This window comes from Bombus affinis, chromosome 3, assembly GCF_024516045.1.
Source record: "Bombus affinis isolate iyBomAffi1 chromosome 3, iyBomAffi1.2, whole genome shotgun sequence".
NCBI classification, from domain to species: domain Eukaryota; kingdom Metazoa; phylum Arthropoda; class Insecta; order Hymenoptera; family Apidae; genus Bombus; species Bombus affinis.
The window spans coordinates 17,107,482-17,128,575 of record NC_066346.1 but is presented as its reverse complement, the minus strand read 5'-3'; the positions used below and the strand labels follow the sequence as shown (position 1 = coordinate 17,128,575).

General features: G+C 51.9%; 1 protein-coding gene across 7 annotated transcripts in view; it reads right to left on the bottom strand.

Moving 5' to 3' along the window:
- The window catches only part of LOC126914387 (dachshund homolog 2), a 142,437-nt gene that overhangs the window by 54,769 nt on the left and 66,574 nt on the right, over positions 1-21,094 (bottom strand). For 6 of the 7 annotated variants that reach the window (XM_050718276.1, XM_050718277.1, XM_050718275.1 and 3 more), the window contains exons 3-4: positions 20,487-20,715; positions 18,411-18,473 (exon numbers count right to left, since the gene is read on the bottom strand). In XM_050718276.1, coding sequence (XP_050574233.1) covers positions 18,411-18,473; positions 20,487-20,715 — 292 coding nt within the window. The remainder of the gene's footprint in view (positions 1-18,410; positions 18,474-20,486; positions 20,716-21,094) is intronic. The other variant, XM_050718273.1, reaches the window with a different exon arrangement.

The window sequence follows — 21,094 nt, the reverse complement described above, 5'->3', positions numbered from 1 at the left end:
AGCAAACGCTGCCTTCCTTTCCTCGGGACCGATAGCTTCAGCCCTATTGAATTTCGTGTTGCACGAACTTGGCAGAAAGCGAAGAGTTGCGCCGCATCTTTGTACCTCGCGAGATGATCCGAGATGGTTTTTGTTGGCGTTGCTACCGTCTCAATTAGATCGAGTACGAGTGTGAATTTTAACGAGATTCCACGAGATTCACAGACGACGAGACTTTGTGGCAGAAGATTGTAAATCTTATTGAAACACGGAGCGGATAAATCGATCGAAACCTCTTCGGTCTATAATAGAGAAGACGAGCTACAAAGGCGATACGAGCTCTCCCCTCGCTTCGGAAGCAGCTATTTTAGACGCATCCATATCCTCTACCGATGATTGAACCGTATCAATCCCCGTCGTATCCATTAGCGTGGTACAGTACGTATGCGACTAATAAGCTGAACGAACGATACCCTTCTCCAGATCTTTGCCTTTAATTTTGATTCGGTAATGACGAACACCGCGGGGATTCCTGCCCCAATGCCAAGGAACGGGCTGCCTGCCCAGCTGGAGTTCATTAAGAGGCGTATTTTGAACGCGAAGAAAGCGACCTGCGATTCGGCATCGTTATGTTGGAATCGAGCTGGTTCGCGATTTCGACGTGCCATTTTCGCGACACCGGTCCTCGTATACATTGCTGCGATTGAAGCCGGTGTTCCATGCATTCCGGTGGCGTTTTTAATCAACGCTTTTTCGGCTCGTTCGGCGGGAATCATTGAACGCGCGGTCGGGCTGTTTGCCCGCGTTTTGTTACTTTGGCGAAAAATCAAAAGCATCGCGTACGCGTGACGCGCGTTCCGATAATGACAGGGAACAGTTGTAATTTTAAGAGGACAAAGAGCCGGGCTAATTGGCGAAAGTATGCTGGCGACCCTGCCGCCGCGGCTTTTTCGATAAACGATGCACGCGAACGTCGATATTCGCCCGTCCTCTCGTTCCTTTCTGTCACCGGCTCGCTTTTCGTCGTTGCGAGTGGAACGCACGACGATTGACCCACGCCGTCGTAATTTTAATTACGTCTCTGGAATCCGAGGCGCGATTGTGTTACAGCCTTGTCGGTCGCAGCCCGAAAGGGGATGAACCATGCTGGCGGTTGGCTCGGGCTCCTCTACTTCGGCGTTCGTAGTTCGTCGCGAAACTCGTCTCTGAAAATTCCACGAAATAATAAACAAGGAAGAAGAGGGGATTTTGGTAACGAGATCCAAAGTACGCGATCTCGAAAACGCCACCCTCGCTGGTGTGACATCCGAGGCGAAAGGGGTTCGTTCTCGTAACGAGTGTCGCGAAGGCGAGCCTTCGTCCTTCGAGGATATTCCTTATTTCATCTCGGTTCTCTACGTCCTTTCCTTCGTGTTAGCTCGGTAATTATCAAGGAACCAGGTCGCTGGCCGATCGTCTTACCGAAAAGATATCGCGAATTTCGCCTCGCAATCAGTGGCGCTTCCTTCTGCGAAGGAAGAACGAGTCGTTCCAGGAACGCGTTTCTTCTTGTATTTTCACGTGGCTACAGGTCCCGGAGATAGTGGAAGGAGAAAATATGAGAAACATAATTCAAGATAGAGGTCGGTGACGAGGGACGAAGGCAGAGATTGGCTCGGAGATGGAGAGGAGGCATCGGCCGAGTTGTGGGACGAGTGTCAGAACGTTGCCTCTCCGGACGAACGGTATAAAGGGCCGGGAAGGAATCGAATTACACTCGATCCAGTCGCCCCTGCCTTTCGATTTCTACCGGATCTGCTCGCAAATATTATCCGACGTATCGGCAGACGGACAGCATTTATCAAACCGCGCGCGACCGCTCGGATTCGGGGGGTCTTCGGACTGATTCAATCATCGAATTCCTAGGATTCCAGCTTTTCTTCTGCTCATCGATCATATCGCTGGCGGCGAATAAGGCGTCCGGCTCGCGGTGAGTCACAAAATCGCGCCTCTGCGACACTCGTTAACGTTTCCTCGAATTGAAATTCTCGTTTGTTTCGCATTGAAGTGAAAGATTGTATCGCGCTAAGGATGAACCTTCGAAACATGAAAGTCTTTTTCTCCGCTCATCCGATATCTCTATCTGTATTCGTCGACTCGAGCGAATTAGCATGTTCGGCAGAGCTACGATTAAAAACGAGCCTGGATCCGCTCCTTGGAAACTCGTTAAACGGCAAGTCTCGTACTTATGCAGATTTGATCTGCGCCCTTCGAAAGTGGATGAAGTCGGGCGGGACACGTTGCGTCGGCAAAAAGGGAGCTTTCCCAGTCGGCAGCGCGTTAATTGCGACGTTTACGCGAGTTCATTGTCATCGGGACAAGATCTTTCCGGGTACATACTTATGACAACGATACCGTGCGCGAATCCTCGCCGCGACAAAGCCCACCCATGGCGCCCCCACTAAATCGACCTTACGCTCCAGCCTCTTTTATCTCCGTTTCCAATTCCCCTTCTCCTCCCCGCCCTTTCCATTTCGCTCTTCCTCCTCTCTACGCGTTTCTCTCGCTTTCTCTCCGTCTCTGTTCGAGTCGGATGCTCAGGGGGGCGCACGCTGCTCCGCTTCCAGCCAGCAGGTTTCTTCTTCCATTTTCCGTTTCGCCACTCGGCCCCGCTTGACTAATAGATCTCAGCGGCAGTCACGACACAATCGGGCGCAGACTACCGTTGCTAACTTCATATCAATCCGTGGATTCCGGCCGCTCGTTCCCGGTAACGAGTCGTGATAAATGACGGGGCCGAGGCCCAGCGACGATTGAGATTAATTTCTCGTTGTACGTCTTCTTGTAGCTGGCTTTAATACTCTCGCGGTCGAGTTCATCCTAAGCCAAACTGGCCTAACCGACGAAGCAGAGGGAGAGCAAGAGAGAGAGAGAGAGGTGCTGTCAGCTCGGGGAATTACGGGAGGGAAGAAAACGAACCGAACCGTGTCGACGCCTGGATTTACGCGCGCTCTCCTTGAAAAATAATTTCAATTTCGAGGGACGTCCGGCGAAAATTCGGTGAACAAAGCGTGAGACGCTCGACGGTCGCCAACCATCCCCTCCTTCGCCTTTGCCGCCCTCTGGTTTTTGCTTCCGTTTTACGATAATTTGCGAGAGCAATCGATAAGCGACACGAGCAACGGCGTGTTCAGGCAGGAGGAAAAGACGAGCGCTCTTCGACGAAAGGTCTTCTTACATTTCCCCGTCTTGTCGGCGTTCCGACGAACGGGCGAACCAGCTAATTATGTATCCCCTGCGGGACCCCCGCAGACAGGAAATGAGACTACCCGAGTTTCTATTCGTTTCATATACTCGCCCGTGTCCGCGTAAATACGTACACGCGAGTCCATGGCTGCGTGTGTATTGGACGGCCGCTTAAAACGCTCCGGCTGGAAATACAGTCGGATTAAGCCGGGGCCGGGGATCAGATACCGCGCGCCGGTGATAACCTCCGACTTTATATCCGCGCAGGACAGCGGTTTAATTAGACGACGACGCCTGAGATTCCGGCTAGAAACGTTGATCGAGCTAAATTGTTTCCTCAGCCTCTCGCTTCTGCTCGATCGTGCCCTGGTCCGCACCGCACAGCGATCACTCGCTTCGAAACCCCGTCTCTCTCACTCTCTCTCTCTCCTACTCTATTTCGCTTCCGAATGGCTTCCGGGGCTGCCGAGGGAAGACAATGCCGATCGACCGGCCAGATAACCGACCGTTTAGACGAACGACTGCCCTGACTCGATCCTCGGAACGCCTCGCGAACGCGAGCCTGACGAGCGATTCACTGCCACGTTACGAAAAAGGAACCACGTGGTTTAGTGTGAAAATCGAAAAGCGAGAAGAAAGTAAACTGCACGATGGACAAAGAGGCTGTCAGTCGCCTGGAGGAACTCACAATCTCGATGACTTCACGCTCGATGCCTGTTGGAGTTTGTCCGACAGACTAGCGAGTCGGGGAACGAGGTGTGAACGACTGGCTGCGACGAATAATTGTTTGTTTATACGGCTCTAAGCGCTTTTTATTCTCGTTCCACGCCACTTGGACCGACTGGTCGGGCTGGTCGGATGGCTGACTGCGAATGGGAATGATCTCCTTCTTGCGACTCTTTTTCTACCACCACCCGCCTCGGCCCCTCCGCTCGTTAGCTCAAGGTTAGACGCGTAGCGTGTGGCGTAACATGTGGCCACGATTTTAGAAGGGACTCGAATAGAAATAGCACGAGTGGTTCGCTTTTGATGCTTGTTTAACCCTTAATCCTTGCTCGCTCTTCTAATTCTCTCGATGTCTCTTCATCTACGTTTCAATTTCGATCGAACTACGGTAAAATACGATACGGAATTTAATTGTACCAGAGGTCTGCTTTCCGAAAGTTACAAACGAGGTCAATGTCGCGAAATCCCGAGATAAATCCGACGCAGTTGGGGGATCGTGGAGAAACAGACGCGTGTTAGCGAGAGGAATCATTTATTCCGGAAAGATAGGCGGCTGTGTGGATCGCGTTCGTGGACGATACGTCATCCCCGTCGTCGGCTGACGTTCGCCCCTTCGGCTGTGTATTCGCAGGCGAGAAAGCCTCGAAAGCATTTTTCAATTCCGCGAAACTTTACGATAGATATCTTCCCCACCAGAGAGAGAGAGAGAGAGAGAGAGAGAGAGAGAACAAGAAGGAAGCGACCGCTCGGCCGCTTCGCCAGAAACATTTGTACATAAATCTGAAAATTATGAGCCAGTCCCCCGGTCGCTTGCCGCCTCTGCGCCCCCTGCAGCCGACCAGCCATATGCCTGCCAACGCGTAACGGAGAGATAACGCGTAGGGTAACCCCTCGTGAAGGCAACCGCACGGCGGCGTATGCGCGTGAAACTGCAGTCTTCGATCTCTCTTTCTCTCCCTTTTCACCCAAACCCTCTCTTCCGTCGTGTCACACGGGGTCGAGGCGAAAAGCCTTCCCGTATAAATCAAGATTCGTGGAAAATAAAAATCACTTTGGCGGCGGATCGCTCGATTAAGGGCCATCGATGGTCGCTCTGGGAGCTCAGCCCACGAATCTGCGCCCCTACAACGAGAAAGGAGGAAGTGGAGAAAGAACGCGACATGGCTTATCGCGGTTTCGAATGGACCGATTTCCACCGGGGGTCGTGGCACCGAATCGTTCGCCTGTTTTTATCCCAAATCCATCTCCTCGTCTATTTTATATACTCTCGTTTTCTTTCTCCTTTTATCTTCTACAGCGAAATTATAATAACTTCGACGGTGTTTCCGAACGTAATGTGGCAAATTCTAAATGTTAGAGTTACGCTCTACCGTCTGTCGTTTGATATCTGACAGTGTGCGATATCTAACGAACGTTTCACTCGAACGAAGAAACTCTGGTCGATCTTGGCAGAGAAGAAAAGATTCGAGGGATGGAAATTTAACGCAAGGTTCAGTGGCGATAAGCATAGCGTTCGAGTTCTCCGCTGCGTGAACGGCTCGATGCTCAGCCGCCAGGCAATACGCAAATAAACTGACGAATCCCCTTTCGTACACCCTCGACCCATCGTCCCCTTTGCCGCCCTGAGCCAGCCTGCGGAGTAGATCGAAGAAAAATATGCCGAACGAGAAAAATAAAGAAGGATCGGGGGTGCACACGCGGAAGGATACGTAGGATCGCTTGGAAGCCTTAAGCCAAAGAGCACAGATATGGCAGAATATTCTGGCGAATGGAAGTTACCTCGGAGAAGGATGAAAAACGATGGAAGAAGAAGAAAATAACGGGGCACGCGGGGCGATCGTTTATCGACAAAAAGAGACCGATATCTGTCGCGTGGAAATCTGCTTGTCCGCGATAGAACGAAACGCGCACCCCTATTTCTGGCCGCGCGACGCGTGTGAAAATACACGCGTAAAAGGCCGCTTATCTGGTTTGCGCAAGAATTGGATTCGACGACGCTTCCGAAAACCATAACCGAAACGGTAACTGCCACCCTCTGACTGATCGAACTTATTCCTTTCCTTCGTTCAGCCAGCCATCGCCTCCTTCTGTCGCTACCTCGCGTCGATAATGCCTGGATCGGGGGATGAGGCTGAAGAAGAACACGCGAGGGAAACGACGCACTATTTTTCTGGAAAATTGAATAGACAAAATCGAATATTTGCCTACTCAGCCACCGCATCCCTCTATGCCTGCTATCTCTGCTTACTGCTTCGTTCTTTCCATCGCGATTAGATAAATCTTCGTGGTTACGATCGCTTGGTTTGAGATGTACATGAGATCGATCACTGTAATAAATCGGCCAACGTAAATACTACTTACGTCTAAATCGCCTGTCGAGACGGTAATGAGAAAAGCGAAGCACGATACCGGGACGAATCGGACCGGAACCGAAGCAAATAGCTGCTCGAGACGCTACGGAAAACAATTACGCGTTGGCGTAAAAATAAAGGTTGTCGCGCTTAATAAGGTGGCGAGACGCGTGTTCACCTTTGCGCTTTCTCATCAAGCTCCGCTTAATTTCTAACCCCTTCGTCCTAGTGTGTCTGAAAGGGTGGCCAGGAACGCGGGAGAGTATATTAAACGACACTCGGAATTACAAATAACAAATTGCAATTTGATTCCCGCACGGTCGGTCGGCACTTGTGCGGACGGGCTGTTCCGTCGGGGCCGGGGGCGCAATTTATCATTACCGGCGACAATTTCGCTGACGGCCCTCCGATTCCGATTCCGCTCGGGGCTGCTGGTCCTTCGCTCGCGGGAACCAGAGGCGAGAAGTCAGAGGCTACACGTATCAACCCACGTGTCTCCCGACGATGGTTCGTTTCGAATCGAAAGCGGAGTTGGTTTCGCGATTCCAAACAAACGTGATACAGGGGCTGTGGAGGAGGGGGAAGGGAGTGAGAGTCGCGAGAACAGGATGGAAGGGACCGCGAGGGGCGAACGTACCGCGGAGAAAAGAGGGCTGGGCTAGGGTTGAGGGGGCGAGCGGAGCGGTTTATATGGCTAAAGGCGCATCCCCCGAGCCGTATCGATCGTTGACTTTAAAATTCAAAGAGACCGACAATAGCTTCCCTTTCCGCCGAGCCTCTGTACTACAATATCATATTCCGTTCCTTTCGTTTCATTGTCTGGTAAAGCCTGCGCTAATAATAAAAGATTGCTACCCTGGAAGCTACGCCTGGAGAGGGAAAGCGACCGCTGGGAAAGGGGGAAAAAGATGGAACGAGAGACAACGAGCGGAGGAAGAGAAAAACGGATGGAGAAGAAGGGAGGAAAGACGCGCGTGCGAGCGAAGAAACGACGAAAACGAGCATGGGGAAGGTGGAACGGCAGAAGAGTCGGGGTTTCACTCGGTCGAGTCTTTCCAAGTTCGGTGCTACATCATCCAGATAGCCGACCCATAATGCTTCGTTGAAAAGTTGCTCGAATTCTGCACGAATTTAATATTCCGCGCGCGTCGTCCTTTGTCCTCTCTCTCTCTCTCTAGACTTCTCTCTCTCTCTCCCGCCCCCCCCCTCCCTCTCTGTCTATCTATCTTTCTACCTATCTATCGTTTCGTCTCGCGTTTGCGTTTCCGTGTCGCCGATATTCCAGGTGAACTTGCACGTTTGTTCCCCCGCGGGTAGGAGAAGCCGCGATTCCACGAAATTGCGATTCTTTTGTCCGCCGCGTGTCGTTCGGTTCTTTGCCGCCATCCAGACTCTCGGTTTCCCGAGATAGGGTGCTTGTTGCGGATCCCAATAGCACGAAGGAGACGACAAAAGAGAAAAGCGGGTAAAGAGGTCGGCGTTCGAATTACACACGTAACGGGAACCGAGAGAAAGAGATATTTGTCGAGGGCGAGGGGAAACGAGCGGGCGGAATCAAAGGGGACGCAACAATGGACGATCATATTAAATCATAAATGTAAACGAAGATGGGTAACGGGGAGGGTGAAAGCTGGCGAACAGTCCGATAATGAAAGTTTCCGATGCTCGGGCTGAGGCACAAAGCTATACCTAAACGATATAACCGATGGCACGGTTTTACGCCTGCGATTTATCGAACGTCTCCCGGTTACGGAATGATTTTCCAGCTGGCTGCCGGCACCTACATTTTTCCGCGCGCGAACCTTTCTGGAAAAACAGAAAGAACAAAGGCTCCAAGAAATCAAACGAGAGATTCGAACGCTGCACGAAGGGGATGAGGATCGATTCGATCGCTCGAAGCATCGCTAGAGAAGATAGTAGAGAGAAGAGAGAGAGAGAAAGCTCGTGCATCCGCCGGATGGTTGTCATCGACGGCGCACAAACGCGCGTGCAACGCGATCGCGAGCGTGCGCGCACCTGACCCGAGATTAAACGTTTCGAGGGATACGAAATGAAATATTTAGCGATCCTGACGGGGCGATTGAAACGGGGCACACCACCCCCTCGAAACGCCTGTTTCCCTTTGTCGGCGACCTGTTAGCCATCGAATCGAGTTGGAATGCGCTAACCCCTTGCCGCCGCGCGACACGCGTCTCCTCGTGCCTTTCCTCGTCCTTCCTCTTCCTCTCGACGACGACGATCGTGTATACACGCGCACCACCTGGTCGATCGAGTTTTCCCCGGTTACAATTTCGATCGATAGCGTGTGGTAAGACGATGGCAGGGAGCGGAGACGGAGCGCGAGAGGAAGGAAAAGAAACAGCGAGCAGAAAAGTACGAGTCACCGAGGGGGGTGAAAGCATGCGGATTAAGTCGTGTGAAAATTCACGATAGACGGCGGTAGTTAGATCGATCGGGTGAGTGTTTCAGCCGGGAAACGGCTGGAGGACGTTGAATGGACCGGATTGAAACGTCGACGCGGTGAATAGCGGTTTCAAAGAAATACATTAGCGCAATGTGAAGGGTTACTTGGAAAATAAACTGGAGGAACGAAGCAACCGGGACCGCTTATCCCAAGCACCGGGTGCTCGATCATTCTTTCAGTGCGCGAACGTCGTTCCTATGGAGAAAACGAAATTTCTCGTTTCAAACTCGTCCGAAAAGGCATAGAAAATCGCTCGTTTGCCTAGGAACCTGCTAATTCGATGGTAGAAACGGCGATGATCGAACGAACAACTCTTTCCAATTAAATTCACGGACGAGTCGGAGATACGATTCGTACGAACTGTAAATCAGAGGAGAAAATCGGGGGAAAAAGTTGCACCGAAACAGGCGGAGAGCTGGCTCTCCGGTCAAGTAATGGTCAAAGCAGGTGTATTATTCGAGCGAATGGTTTACGAGAATTTTATTGTAGGCCCCCGGTGTTCAGCGGTCGTATTTAAGGTTTTATCCCGCCGCCTCCGTTTCGTTTCTCGCGCGCCCCCTATTTCTTGCTCGGTGAACGTCGGGAAAGGGTTAGGATTTTATTTTTCAACCGCGTAAAAGGGCTGAAAGAGAAGGGGCCCGCGTTTCATAAAAGTCGTCTGGCACATTCGTTGCCGTAGATTATTGCCGAGACCGCGAGCCGACATCGACGCCCCGGACGTATTATTTTATTTATTATTTCACTTTAAGACGCGTCTTCCTCCGTCCAAGGATTAAAGCGGGCTCGCATAAAGAACCGGGAAGCCTCGTTTCGCGTCACCTCCGAGCGCCACCATTCAACCGGTCAGTATAGTATCGGTTTATTTCCCTTCGAGCCGCGCCGCTCCCACACGCTCGCTTTTAATTAAACTTTCAGCGGAACGCGGCTTGTCTAACCGTCTAGCAGCACAATCGACTGTTTGCATCCTCTCAAAGTTCAACCGATGTTGCAAATTGAAAAGAAATATTTTTCAATCCACGCTCAACATCGGTTGCATCTTAACTGGTGCGAGATCGGTGACGCAGCCTGGAATATTCCACGATCGGGACCATCGACTTCTCGAAATAGAAATTACGATCGCAGAAATTACTCGGTCACTGAGAATTGTTTTCTCAAAGTATATACGCGTGTCGAATATATTAAGGTCAAACATGAAACAAGTGGAGGAAGATTGGAATTTACACGTTGGCCGCGTAGAGTTTGGAATAAATCGCGCTCTCGGGGAAAAGAAGCGGCCGTGTGACGGGTGTCAGGAAAATTAAGGTCGGGAATCGCGTAACATCTCCGGGGTGGAAAAAGCAAGGGACACAAGGGTGGGGGTAGCAGCTGCGACATCGCGAAATTACGAGGTGGCGTTGGAAGTAGTCGCTCCTTAGAGGAACCGTTGACAAATGACGGAGGCAACTTTTATTATTTTAGATGTCGGCCCATCAGAGCCGCCCGCGCTTCGTGTTACGACTCCGCAAGCCGACCGAGATGTGTTTTACATACATTTCGCAACAGCCTCCGGGAACCGACTACAACACCCCTTGACAAATGGGCCGGGGTTTTATTAGACCAACTTTTTAAGCTACTCCCCTGGTGAAGACGCGGAGCTCGCCGAAATAAAGATAAACTTTGCCCGCGTAGCCGTAGCTCGTTACTTGCCATTCCGGCGTCGATCTCCTACGTGCTTGCTTATTTACTCGGTTTCGCGTTAAACGATACTAGAGATTCTGGTACAATGCCAGGGAACTATCGCGCGGATAGTTCATTTGGTTGCGGGAGCTTGCGAAAATATACACGCCATTGGAACATTCTACTTCAGCCAATGAAGCAAAGATCGGAATAGTCGGATAGTTGTTGCGACACGAGTCCATAAATCCTTGCACGATCAAAGAAACGTATGGAAACGCGAGCGATTCCGGTCGCCTTTCGATGGAAAAAGGTAGGAGGCGTTCAGGAAATGGATGGTCGCGTCGCGATCGACCATCATCGTTTGGCGTGGACTCGAATTTCCGTGAGCGGAGCGTAACACCGTGGGCGAGAGAAAAAAGTCGAACGCACGTTTCGCTCGAGAACATATTTACGCGGCCGATGACAAATGGTTTTTAGCGGCGCGGTGGGTGGATAGGAGAAGTTCGGGACACCCGCTGCACTCCCGGAGGGGTCGTCGGAGCGCGAGGGAAAACGAGCGGGCGGAGGAGTCAGTGGCGGCGGCGGTGGAGGTGGCGGCGGGGGGAGGGAAGGAAAGTGGTTCGCAGATGCGCCGTGACTGATGGTCCCTACTTCCAGATGTACTATATACCGCGGTACTTTTATCGGCGCTTGTTTGTTCAGCGAGTTTCGAAATACCAGTGGCAGCGGCGTGCCGTCGCCCTGGATCACGGATAGCGGCGAGAGAACGCGCCACCAGAGAAACCTATATAGAAACCGGCTGGAGAAAAAGAGAAAGAGAACCGTAGTAGACGGTATGGAAAGAGGCGAAGGTGGAAGGAAAACGAAGCGAGCGACTGCGATTATCGTCGACGGCCAGAAGAAAAAAATGATCGTTGTATCAACGGCGATACACACGTGTATTTACGTGTCGCGTCCGCGACGTTAAGGCTTTCGTCGTGCGCGATGATGGACGTCTATCACGTGAGACAACGTTTCCCCGCCGCCGCGTCGTTCGTCACGGTTCCCCTTTTAGTCTTGCTGCTGTTTTTGTCCACCCATGAAATTCCTCGTAGCCGTACGGCCAAATAGCAGTCGTGTTTCTCTTCCTCTTTGTCTAGCCGGGAGAAAATCGGAAAACCACGAAACTGGTAGGTGGAAGAAGGGCGAACGGAAGGGTTTTTCACGGAGGGGTAGAAAGTGGATCGGCGGATTTCGGGCGATCAATTAATAAGAGGAGGATCGGCCACTTTTCATCCGGGGGAGCAGCGCGCCCACGCGTTCCTATGTAAATTGAAGAGGTTACACGGTTTTACATATTTCAACAGATTCGCGGCGGCGCGGAGGCAGGCGGCCGACGCGCCAGGGAAGACGCGGGAAAAGTGGAGAGGGAGGTGATGGAGAAGGGGCCCGGTAGCCACTCGAAAACCGCGGGCGAAGCGTTTTGTCGAGTGTTTTATGGAAAGCTTTAGAATTGTAGATTTTCTCTCTCTCCGCTGGCAGCGCAACCGCCGGATTTATGATAGCCGCCGCGAAAACCTACGACCCTACCCGCTGCTACTTTCAGCGCATCCTCGATAATATAAAAGGATATTATTTAAATTCCTGAAAATTCCACGAGTGTTCGCGCCACCGACGATCACGAACCGAGCGGCTGACTCGCGATTGCTTTTGCCAGCCCACACTTTTTCCACCTACTTCCGCATAATTCGCGTCAGAAACAGTTTAGACCGATGATCAATGGACGCACACAGCGATGGACGTTCGGTCCTTCTCGAGGGACGAGGGCCACCGCCTGTATGTCGTTTGCTATTGGATTTCAATTGGGAAACGATTACCCTCCTCGAGTGACCGTTTTCGGCTCGTTTGTCACCGACGTTTCCGCGCCTCTTTTCCTCGTCGTTCCTCGTCCGAGTATTATCGAATTTGGTAGCCGATTCGTCGATGCGTCCAACGACCGTTACGAATAATCGTCCGCAGCGTAGAAGCTTCCTTGCCGCGACACGATTGAATTTTCGATCGTTCCCTAACCTTTAAAACCCCGCTGGTACATGGCCATCACCGCGAGGGTCGCGTATTTGTCCAAGGCTAACCTTGCCAGGGCAAGCGCACCCTTCGACGCGCGCACCGCGCGCTACTGCGCGTCTGGACAAGGCAAAAGGTAAGCCACCAGCCGCGTATACGCGTGCAAACCGCCGTCCGAACGCACACTGCAAATATTAGTTCATTACCAAAAGTGGCGGCGAAACCGTGCCTGCGAACGGTAGTGCCGCGGAACCGCAGGAACGTTCGTCCGCGGTTTATTTAATGACACCCTTCCACTGCTTTTCAATTAACCTCCCCACCGCCTCTTCTCCTCGCTTCCCCCACCCATCGAGCAACTCTTTCCCTGTGGTTCGCTCACTTCTTCCCAACTTCCAACTTTCAAGGGCCACATTAGCCCTTTCGCCTCGAGGTTTTCGATTTTCCGATCTCTCCCTCTCTCTCTCTCTCTCTGTCTCTGTCTCTGTCTCGCGACGAATTTTGAGCGGAAGTTGGTGGCAAACTCGCATGCCAGTCGACCGTAAATAAGAGAGCAGTTCCACACGCGGAAGGCTAAGCACTGCGTGCGGGCTGTCTGTTGTGCGTGCGTACGTGAAGGCAACGGAGAAGCCCCGCGACGTAATATACTAGCGTGCGCGCACAACCGAAGGGAGACCATTTAATAACAATATATCTTGGCCGTCGCGAAGGTACACGAGAATCGCGCGGAAATAAGGACAAAGAAGGGTGCGAACATGGGAGGAAAGATATTTTATCATTAGAATCGGTATTGCCCCGAATGAACGCTGCCTTTCGCTCGACGCTTTCGGTATGCTCTTTGTCTACGACGAGCCATGTCGTGTTCGTCGTAATGCGCGAAAGAATATACGAAAAAAGGACGTCGAAGCGGGACATAACGAGGCGACTCGTTCTCCGATCGATGAGACAAATTAGACGAGGAGACTCGCGAGCAGCTCGTTAGTCACGACGTTCGATACTTCCACGAAGATCGCGCGCGTTCCCGAACGAAGACCCGAGAAAATGAGCGAACGGGCCCGCCTTTAACGAGATCGCCGGGGCCAGAAAAAGAACGGACGACGACGATCGAAGGAAGCGAAAGGCAGGAAAGGGAAACAAGATGGTTGACAATTTCACGGTACATTGGCGAGCTGTGGGTGGATCCCGGTCGTCGCGACTAATTATGTTTTTAATTAATCATCGCGTTTCGTCGCAGCCAAAGTTTACTCGGCTACGCTCGTTACCGCACGGCGGCCTAATATGTAACGCGTCGCTTCTAGGAGACATCGCGACGAAGTTCACGCCCCCTGCAAGTCGATATGGTCGACCGCCTTCTTCCTCGTTATCTTCCGTCGACTCGACGACGGCTATCGAAATAATCCTGGCGAAGGGGGTGGTTCGCGGAGTAAATGACCCGGAAACGGTCGGAGAGCGATGTCGTTGCTAAAAATACGGCAGCGAAAATTTCGAGGCGAGCATAAAGAGCGCGACGTCGTTAATGGCGCGGCATTAATTATCCTTCAAACGATAATTATCGCGGCTTCTGATGAAGTTGCGCCCGGTGGACCCGCGCCGCCGGCCCTAAGTAATTCGTTGTCGAGTTAATAAAATGAATGTCTCAAAGACGCTCGTTCACGAGGTGACGACTCTTTTCTGCGATCTGCAGACGGCACCCTGTCGCGAGTCGACGAGTCGCGTTCTCGCCCGTGCGAGCTTTATGAGTCGAGAAACTTTACGAGGTCTCCTCGCCCGTTTGTCGTCCTTCTTTCGATCCACCTCGACGTCTCTTTTCGTCGCGGGAGACAGAGGAGAACAGATATACCCGAGAGAATGATTCATCCGGATCTACGCGCGACAGGCAAGGACCAATTTATTCGGTGGTCGGACACCGGACCCGGGCCAAGAGCCGACCGCCGAGATCGTGGCCGTATCGTTTCGTAAGAGGGTCGTTAGAAGGGTCCATTTTCGGGTCAGGATGTTTGGCACGAGCGGCCGATTCGAGGAACGAATCGACGCGCTTGTCGCCTTCCACATACGATTATCCGCCTAGACTGTAGACGATCGTCCTCTTTTACCTCGCGGGACTATCACGCGAACGTGAAAGAGATCCGACATTCCTCGAACACGCGAACGAGTAACCGATTCGATTTGTTAGATCCCCACCCACGCTAAACTGGATCTGTAAATCACGTGGGTGCTATTATTGGACTGCCTGCGGAGACGAGCCGTGGAAATATTCGCGAACACGGAGAAGATAGGTTTAACGATCGCGTTGATACCGGTGGAGATGAAAGACAAAGGAAACGCCGTAACTAATACTCGGAGCGATCGACAGCTAACCCGTTATTATTAATTTCGTCGTAGCATTCGGTCGAATGGAAAACTACGTAGCCGAAAAAGGAGGATCTCGAGAGGGAACGAAGGAAGGTGAACGTTCGGACGAGAGAGAGAGAGAGAGAGAGCGTAATTAGCCTATCCCCTGATTGCAAGCCGCTGACAAGCCGACGCCTAGAGCCGCTTGTGACGGTATTAATCATAATGCGCGTATTTGCACGCGGGACGCCGCTCAGATGCGCGCGCGTGCGTGTCGACGCGCTGACAGTTCGTTTGAACGCAATTAACGCGCCGCTTGATAGTTGTCGGCTCCGAGCTCGCTATCGCGGCGAACGATCGTCGAATCGAATTAACCGTTTCGTCGCGCCGCTCCGCTCTCGCGAAACGGTCCACTGCGTCACGGTTCGGGAGGGAAGCCCGGCACTCGAGAGTTCTTCACGCTTCTTTTTAATCCTCCCTTGCCCCCTTTGCGTCGTCGCAATTCGCGAACGAGGGGTGCATCGCGGGAAGGACGGCAAAGGGATGGCGATTCTCTTCGACTTAAAGCGGAGATGTCGACGCCGTTTCGCGCAAAGTCTCCCTTTACCCTGAGATTAGACATATTAGATCGTCCGAAACGTTTCTCTCATTTTATAAGGAAATAATGGATGTACAACATATTCCGTTTTATATTATTTCATCGAATTACGTATAATCCATTTTATCCTATCAAAATAAAGATCACAACGTTCGACAGATTACGTTTCACGTTACGTTTATATAAAGATGCGTCGTTGTAAAAGACGTGTCTGTAAAGGATAGACACTTTTCGGACAATCTAATACAGTGGAAAGAAATTGCTACCTTATTCGTTATTAGACTGCGGATACTTATGCAAATTCAGATTCTTACGAATACGATTAAAGGAATTTGTTTCATGCTCCAGATACTTTGAATATTTGTACATTCTTGCGTATTATGTGCATTCTATACATTCTTGCATAATTAAAGATCTCACAAGTGCACAACCATCCGCAGTCTAGTCATTAATAACGTCTCTCAGTATGTAGAACATACGTGTTTTCCTCTCGAATCGTTCTTCGTTACATTTTTTCTCAATCATGCAGAGATAGGAATATTCGAATAGGATTCCAAGTTTCTTGCGATAGGAGGTAGGAGTGAAATACGCGCGAAGATGGATCGAAAACGACGCTCGTAACGACGGGGCTCAACTTTATGAATATTATTTTCCAGCAGATGTCCCCGACGATAGAAGCTCGTTGACGTTGTCGTCGTTGTCGTCGTCGTAATTAATGACATCTCCGAGGGTGTCGTTGGCGAATTCGCCGAAAGAGGAGGAAGACCGAAGGAGGCAGAGAATATCAGAGGTAAGTTCGTAAGGCCGGACGGGTCGGCGATAAGGAAGCGGGCAAAACCGGCGTAGCTGGATGGCGAACGACAATACGCGAGAATTATCCCGGAATGACGAGGTAGTTTTAAAGGCAGGAAGCCGACATTAGCGCATTGATACCGCGCCTTCTGCCATCGGCTGGACCATTAATATTACTTAGTTTACGGACAGAGTTCACGGCGGGCTGAATGGATCCGTCGTTTCGCTCGTTTCCGCGATTCCATTTGGTTCCGTTCTCACCCTCTCCAAGTTTTAACGTTTCGAAGGCACGAAACATCGTCCGTAACGTCGCTGGAAAAACCAGCGGATCTGCGAGAGCTATCCGACTTTTTCGAGGGCTGCGATTTCTGGCTTATGAGATTTAATTGCTCGAACTGGCGGAAAGACAAACGAGCCGGCCAACTTTAGTGGCGGAATTCGGGTTTCCGATGTCACGGGTCTCAGCCGGATTAGCGACAACAAATCATCGAGATTAAAATGGAAACAGGGTGCGGTGGAAAAGAAGACGGAAAGAGAGAAACTACGGCAAACTTGGAAACAAAGGCAAAAGAGAGATGGAGAACACGAGAGGGAATCCGACAGGGAGAACCAGATTTCGGTAGGCGTGAGCTCCGTGTGCTTGTAAAATCAAAAGGACAAACAATTAATAACCCCGGTACCGACGATTAATCAGAATTTAACTCTCAGTTAAATACTCGGTTGGCATCGGGGGTGGAGGCGAGACGAGGCGATCGGAGTGCGTAGCCAGCCATGCTCGGAAGGGATACGGCCGAGGGTATGGTGCACGCAGGATAAACAAAGGTTTACATCAGTGTCAGTCGCAACAAGTCCGAATTCGTCTAGGGTTCTCGGCATGAATATTCACGGTGCTCGCTCGTCCGTCCCTTCCAGTCTCCGTACCCGCCAATTCGACCCCCTATTTCCCGTCCTCTGCACCACCCTCTTCTACCTCCTCCTCCTCCTCCTGCTCCTCCTCCTCCTCCTCTTCCTCCCTCCGTACCGTTCTGTATCGCTCCGCACGGGTCCGCGACCATTTGCCACCCCCCTACGATATCCATCGAACGGCTAGCAGTCAAAGGCTGAAATCACAATACGCGTTTGTCCGGTTGACGAAGTCGACTGGACCGGGAGCCGTTAAAGCAAATAGAACGAGACGGCTGGCTGGATAGAGAAACAGCAAAAGAGGGAAAAGCGAGAGGGGTTTGATCGCGGAGGTGACGCGTGCGAGGGGTCGAGGGGTGCAAAGGGAGCCGCGGAGAGAAGCGAGCCAATGGTCATTGCCTTTGAATTGGAAATTACGTTTCGGCCGGTCAAGTGTCGATTTTCACCCCCGTATTAACAGTTCGACCCTGGACTTCGCACCTTCCTCTTCCTGCCTTCCTTTCTCTCCGCCTCGATCAGCCGACGACATAGTAAACCAGCAAACAGACAAAGGAACTCGGGTGTCTCGCGAAGGCAGCCAACCACCACACGCAGGGGATGAAAGTTTCAGTTTGTAACCCGCGGAACGGCAGAGAGCCGCTTTCACGCGGCTAAAGCTCCCTCGGTGGTGTAAAAGGAACGAGGCTGTTGGGCGACGCGGGACGCGCAAGTATTTCGCACAGCCAGTCGAATGATTTAATCCCCGAATGATGGACGGGCACGTCGCGACGATGATCTGCGTGCCGTGAAGTGACAAGTGGTTAGGATCACGGGGAAACCTCGGTGGCGGATGACGCTGGCTGATGGCGCGCGATGGTCGATGCGCGCGGTGCGGTGTGGCGGATACCGAGGGTGGTCGCCGGTGGTCGACATTGGTGTCGTATCGGTGACGGGACCGGGCTGCCGGCGGATGGATTTGAGGACGGTGGGAAGGAGGGTGCGGACGCTCGCACCGTACAAATCATGCGGGCATTACAGCGTCACGCCTGGACTCAACCTGTCGCGCGACCGGAAACTCGATGCCGACGGTAATGCTGATTTATCGGACGCGAAACGGTCGCGTGTTGCACCGGCCTACGTTTCCCGCGTCTCGCGGCTCATTTTTCTCGACTCGTTGCGAAACCGACGCAGGGTATCGAGACACGGATGACTGGCCGAATTACCCATGGCGCGAAACGTAATCGAGTCTTCCATACATTGTCCACGTTTTTTATCCTCTTTCTTTCATTCTTTACTTTTCTGTTCCTTTCTTTCTTTTTTTTTTTTTTTTTTTTTTTTTTTAGGTACGGATTCAAAATTCTCCTACCTTTCGAGATGTTTGACAATATCTTCGTAGGCAGCTCGGCAGTTTTCCCAAACCGTTCCGGACCTGTGGATCACAAAAAAAGCGACACTTGAGATACGACGGTGGAACGCAAAACAGGAAAGAGGCCGAAGCGTCGCGAGAATGAAAAATAACGTAGAAACGCGCATCACCGGCGTTTCACGAACGGTGGGGAAACGAAGGGGCGCGAGTTGATAAACGAATCGGTTAATTATAAGCCTGCCACGGGATATCCTCGAGGAAAGTGGATCCGCGGAGTTGATTAAGAGTCCTCCTTGTGCCGTCTCGTCTTTCGTTTGTCCTTTGATTCGATCGAGCCTGTCCTACGCTCGAAACGAAGACGCTTTGAAGTCGTTGATTAAAAAAGACGTCGCATCGTCCCTAGAACGCGGTCCCCGAGATTGTCCTAATTTAGCCGGTGTATCGACCACCGAAAACACTTTCAAGGATCACCGTGGATCCCGGCGGAACTGAGCGAAGAAAAAGAGAAGGAAATGGAAGAACGAACCGGTGGCAAAGTAAGATCGAACTGTTGAAGGAAAAACGTGGAAACCGTAGCGCGATCGTCTGGGTCGGAAGGAAGTTGGCGTCGCAGAAGGCGGCCTAGGGCTCGCGTAAGCCGGTCGAGTAGGTCGTCGTGGCGAGCAGGAAGGGCTCGGGGCTGAATTAGAGGGTGGCGATAGAGGGCAACGGTGCGCTGACGGCGCGGTACGCCAGGATGGGGTTGCGTTGAATTAATCATATTCCGGTGTTTGTCGTGCCGCCCCCAGACGTAATCCGTCTTACCTCCCGATCTCTCTCGCTCCTCTGCCACGATAGATTTGCATTTTAATTAAAAGCAAAGCGCTGAAATCATAATGCGAAACGTGCGGCGCCGCCTTCGTCGCGTCATTATACACGTAGGCGCGTAGCGTCGGAAGGACACGCTTTACTCTAGCCGACACTGGCCGCCCCTCCACTCAAGACGAATCCACGCGATTCCTTTCCTTCCACGCTTCGAACCTTTTCGTGCTGTCGGGTCGAAAGTACATCTCGAATCACCGTGAATCGAACCGAGGAACTCGGATGAAAGACGAAGAAGCAGACTGAACCGACCGACTAATGGCGAATAGGACGAAGCTAATTACGGCTGGCGGGTGTAATCGAAAATTAAGGCGAGTCTCCGTATCCTCAAAACTGGCTGGGACGGGGTTTCGTCGGAAGACCAGAGAACAGGGAACACCACCAGCCGCGTCTATTAGAAACACGTTAACAAATGCCTAGATTAGTTCGGAGACTACGCTCCCTCTGCAAGGATGATCTTCCTTCGATAGACTGTGTCCCAACGCGCCGTCGTTTCTCCCTATTCCCTGGCTCCCGCGCGAGAACGACTAAACGGGCACGCGTAATCCATGATATACGTCTCGAGACTGCAACGCCTCGAGGATTTACCGGTTCCCTCTCCTCGATCGAAGCAACCGGTCGACCTCGTGCTCCTGAACGAAATACGACGCAACGAACGAGTTTACGGAATTCCACATAAACTGGCGAAATTTTGGCTACGACCGTTGGTCATCGACGGGTACGACGAGGTCGAGTTGGGTCAGGCGGGAACGATAGAAGGGTGACTCGTTTGAGGTCGCGAGCGTAACGCGAGTCGAGTAAACGACCTAGAAGGAACGCGACGCACCCAAGGAAACGGACTTCGCCACCGAGAGACGGAGGAGGTGAAGGAGGGAAGGAAAGATCAAGCAGTGTCGAGACCCCTCGGATTTCCACGGCTTCGCCGTCTCTTCAAATCCTCTTAAAGTTGTATTCTTTTGGCCTCGCTGGCCCTTCGTTACAACTACACCGAGACAAGATGAACGCGCCGATCCGTACGAACGCGTGTCGAACCTCCGAAAAAGTAGCCTATCGCTTCGTACGAGATCCCAGCTATGTACTTTGTCTTCGATCATTTTCCTAACTTGGGACCATCGTCTCTGTATCTTCGTTCCCAGGACGCGATGCAGCGTTCGACCGTATGGTTCCACAACTTGGACCCCGCAGATTTTAAGGAGACGTTTTACAAAGGCTTACCTCGCGAGCGCCTCCATGTTCGACATGTTGGGGTTGACTTTGAGGCCCTGCTCAGCGCGCGCCTGAGCCTGTGCCTGCAGGTGATGGGGCAGACTAGCCGGCGACAGAATGGCGGTGTGTCCTGCACCTGGATGTCCACCCAGTTGCATGAATTGCATGTGACTGAGATGCGTGGGTGGGTGATTGTAGCCGTTCGCCAGCAGCGGCGACTTTTCCATCCTCGGCACGTCTGGAAGAAGAACCGAGCAAACCCCGTTAGTCAGAGGACTGTAGGTAGCAGGAGAGGAGCATACGAAACAAGGGACAGGCGATGTCCGCCGATATTCCCGCAAATACCGTGTGTATATTTGCCAGAGGATCTAGGGGATGCGTTTCAGGATTTCCAAACGGACCGTATATCTTCGTCAACCGGCACGCGTCACGATCTCGCTTAGGGGACGATCGCGTTAACCACATCGTAACGTATCGTGAGCAAATTTCTGCCGTTGATAGAGCCGGTCGATTCACGGGGCGTGAACCAACGGCGACTTTGTACGAACATTCGAGACCCGACGATTATCGAGAGGCCCACTTTTGGGATTCCAGTCGTGCAAAGATGACGTCGAAGA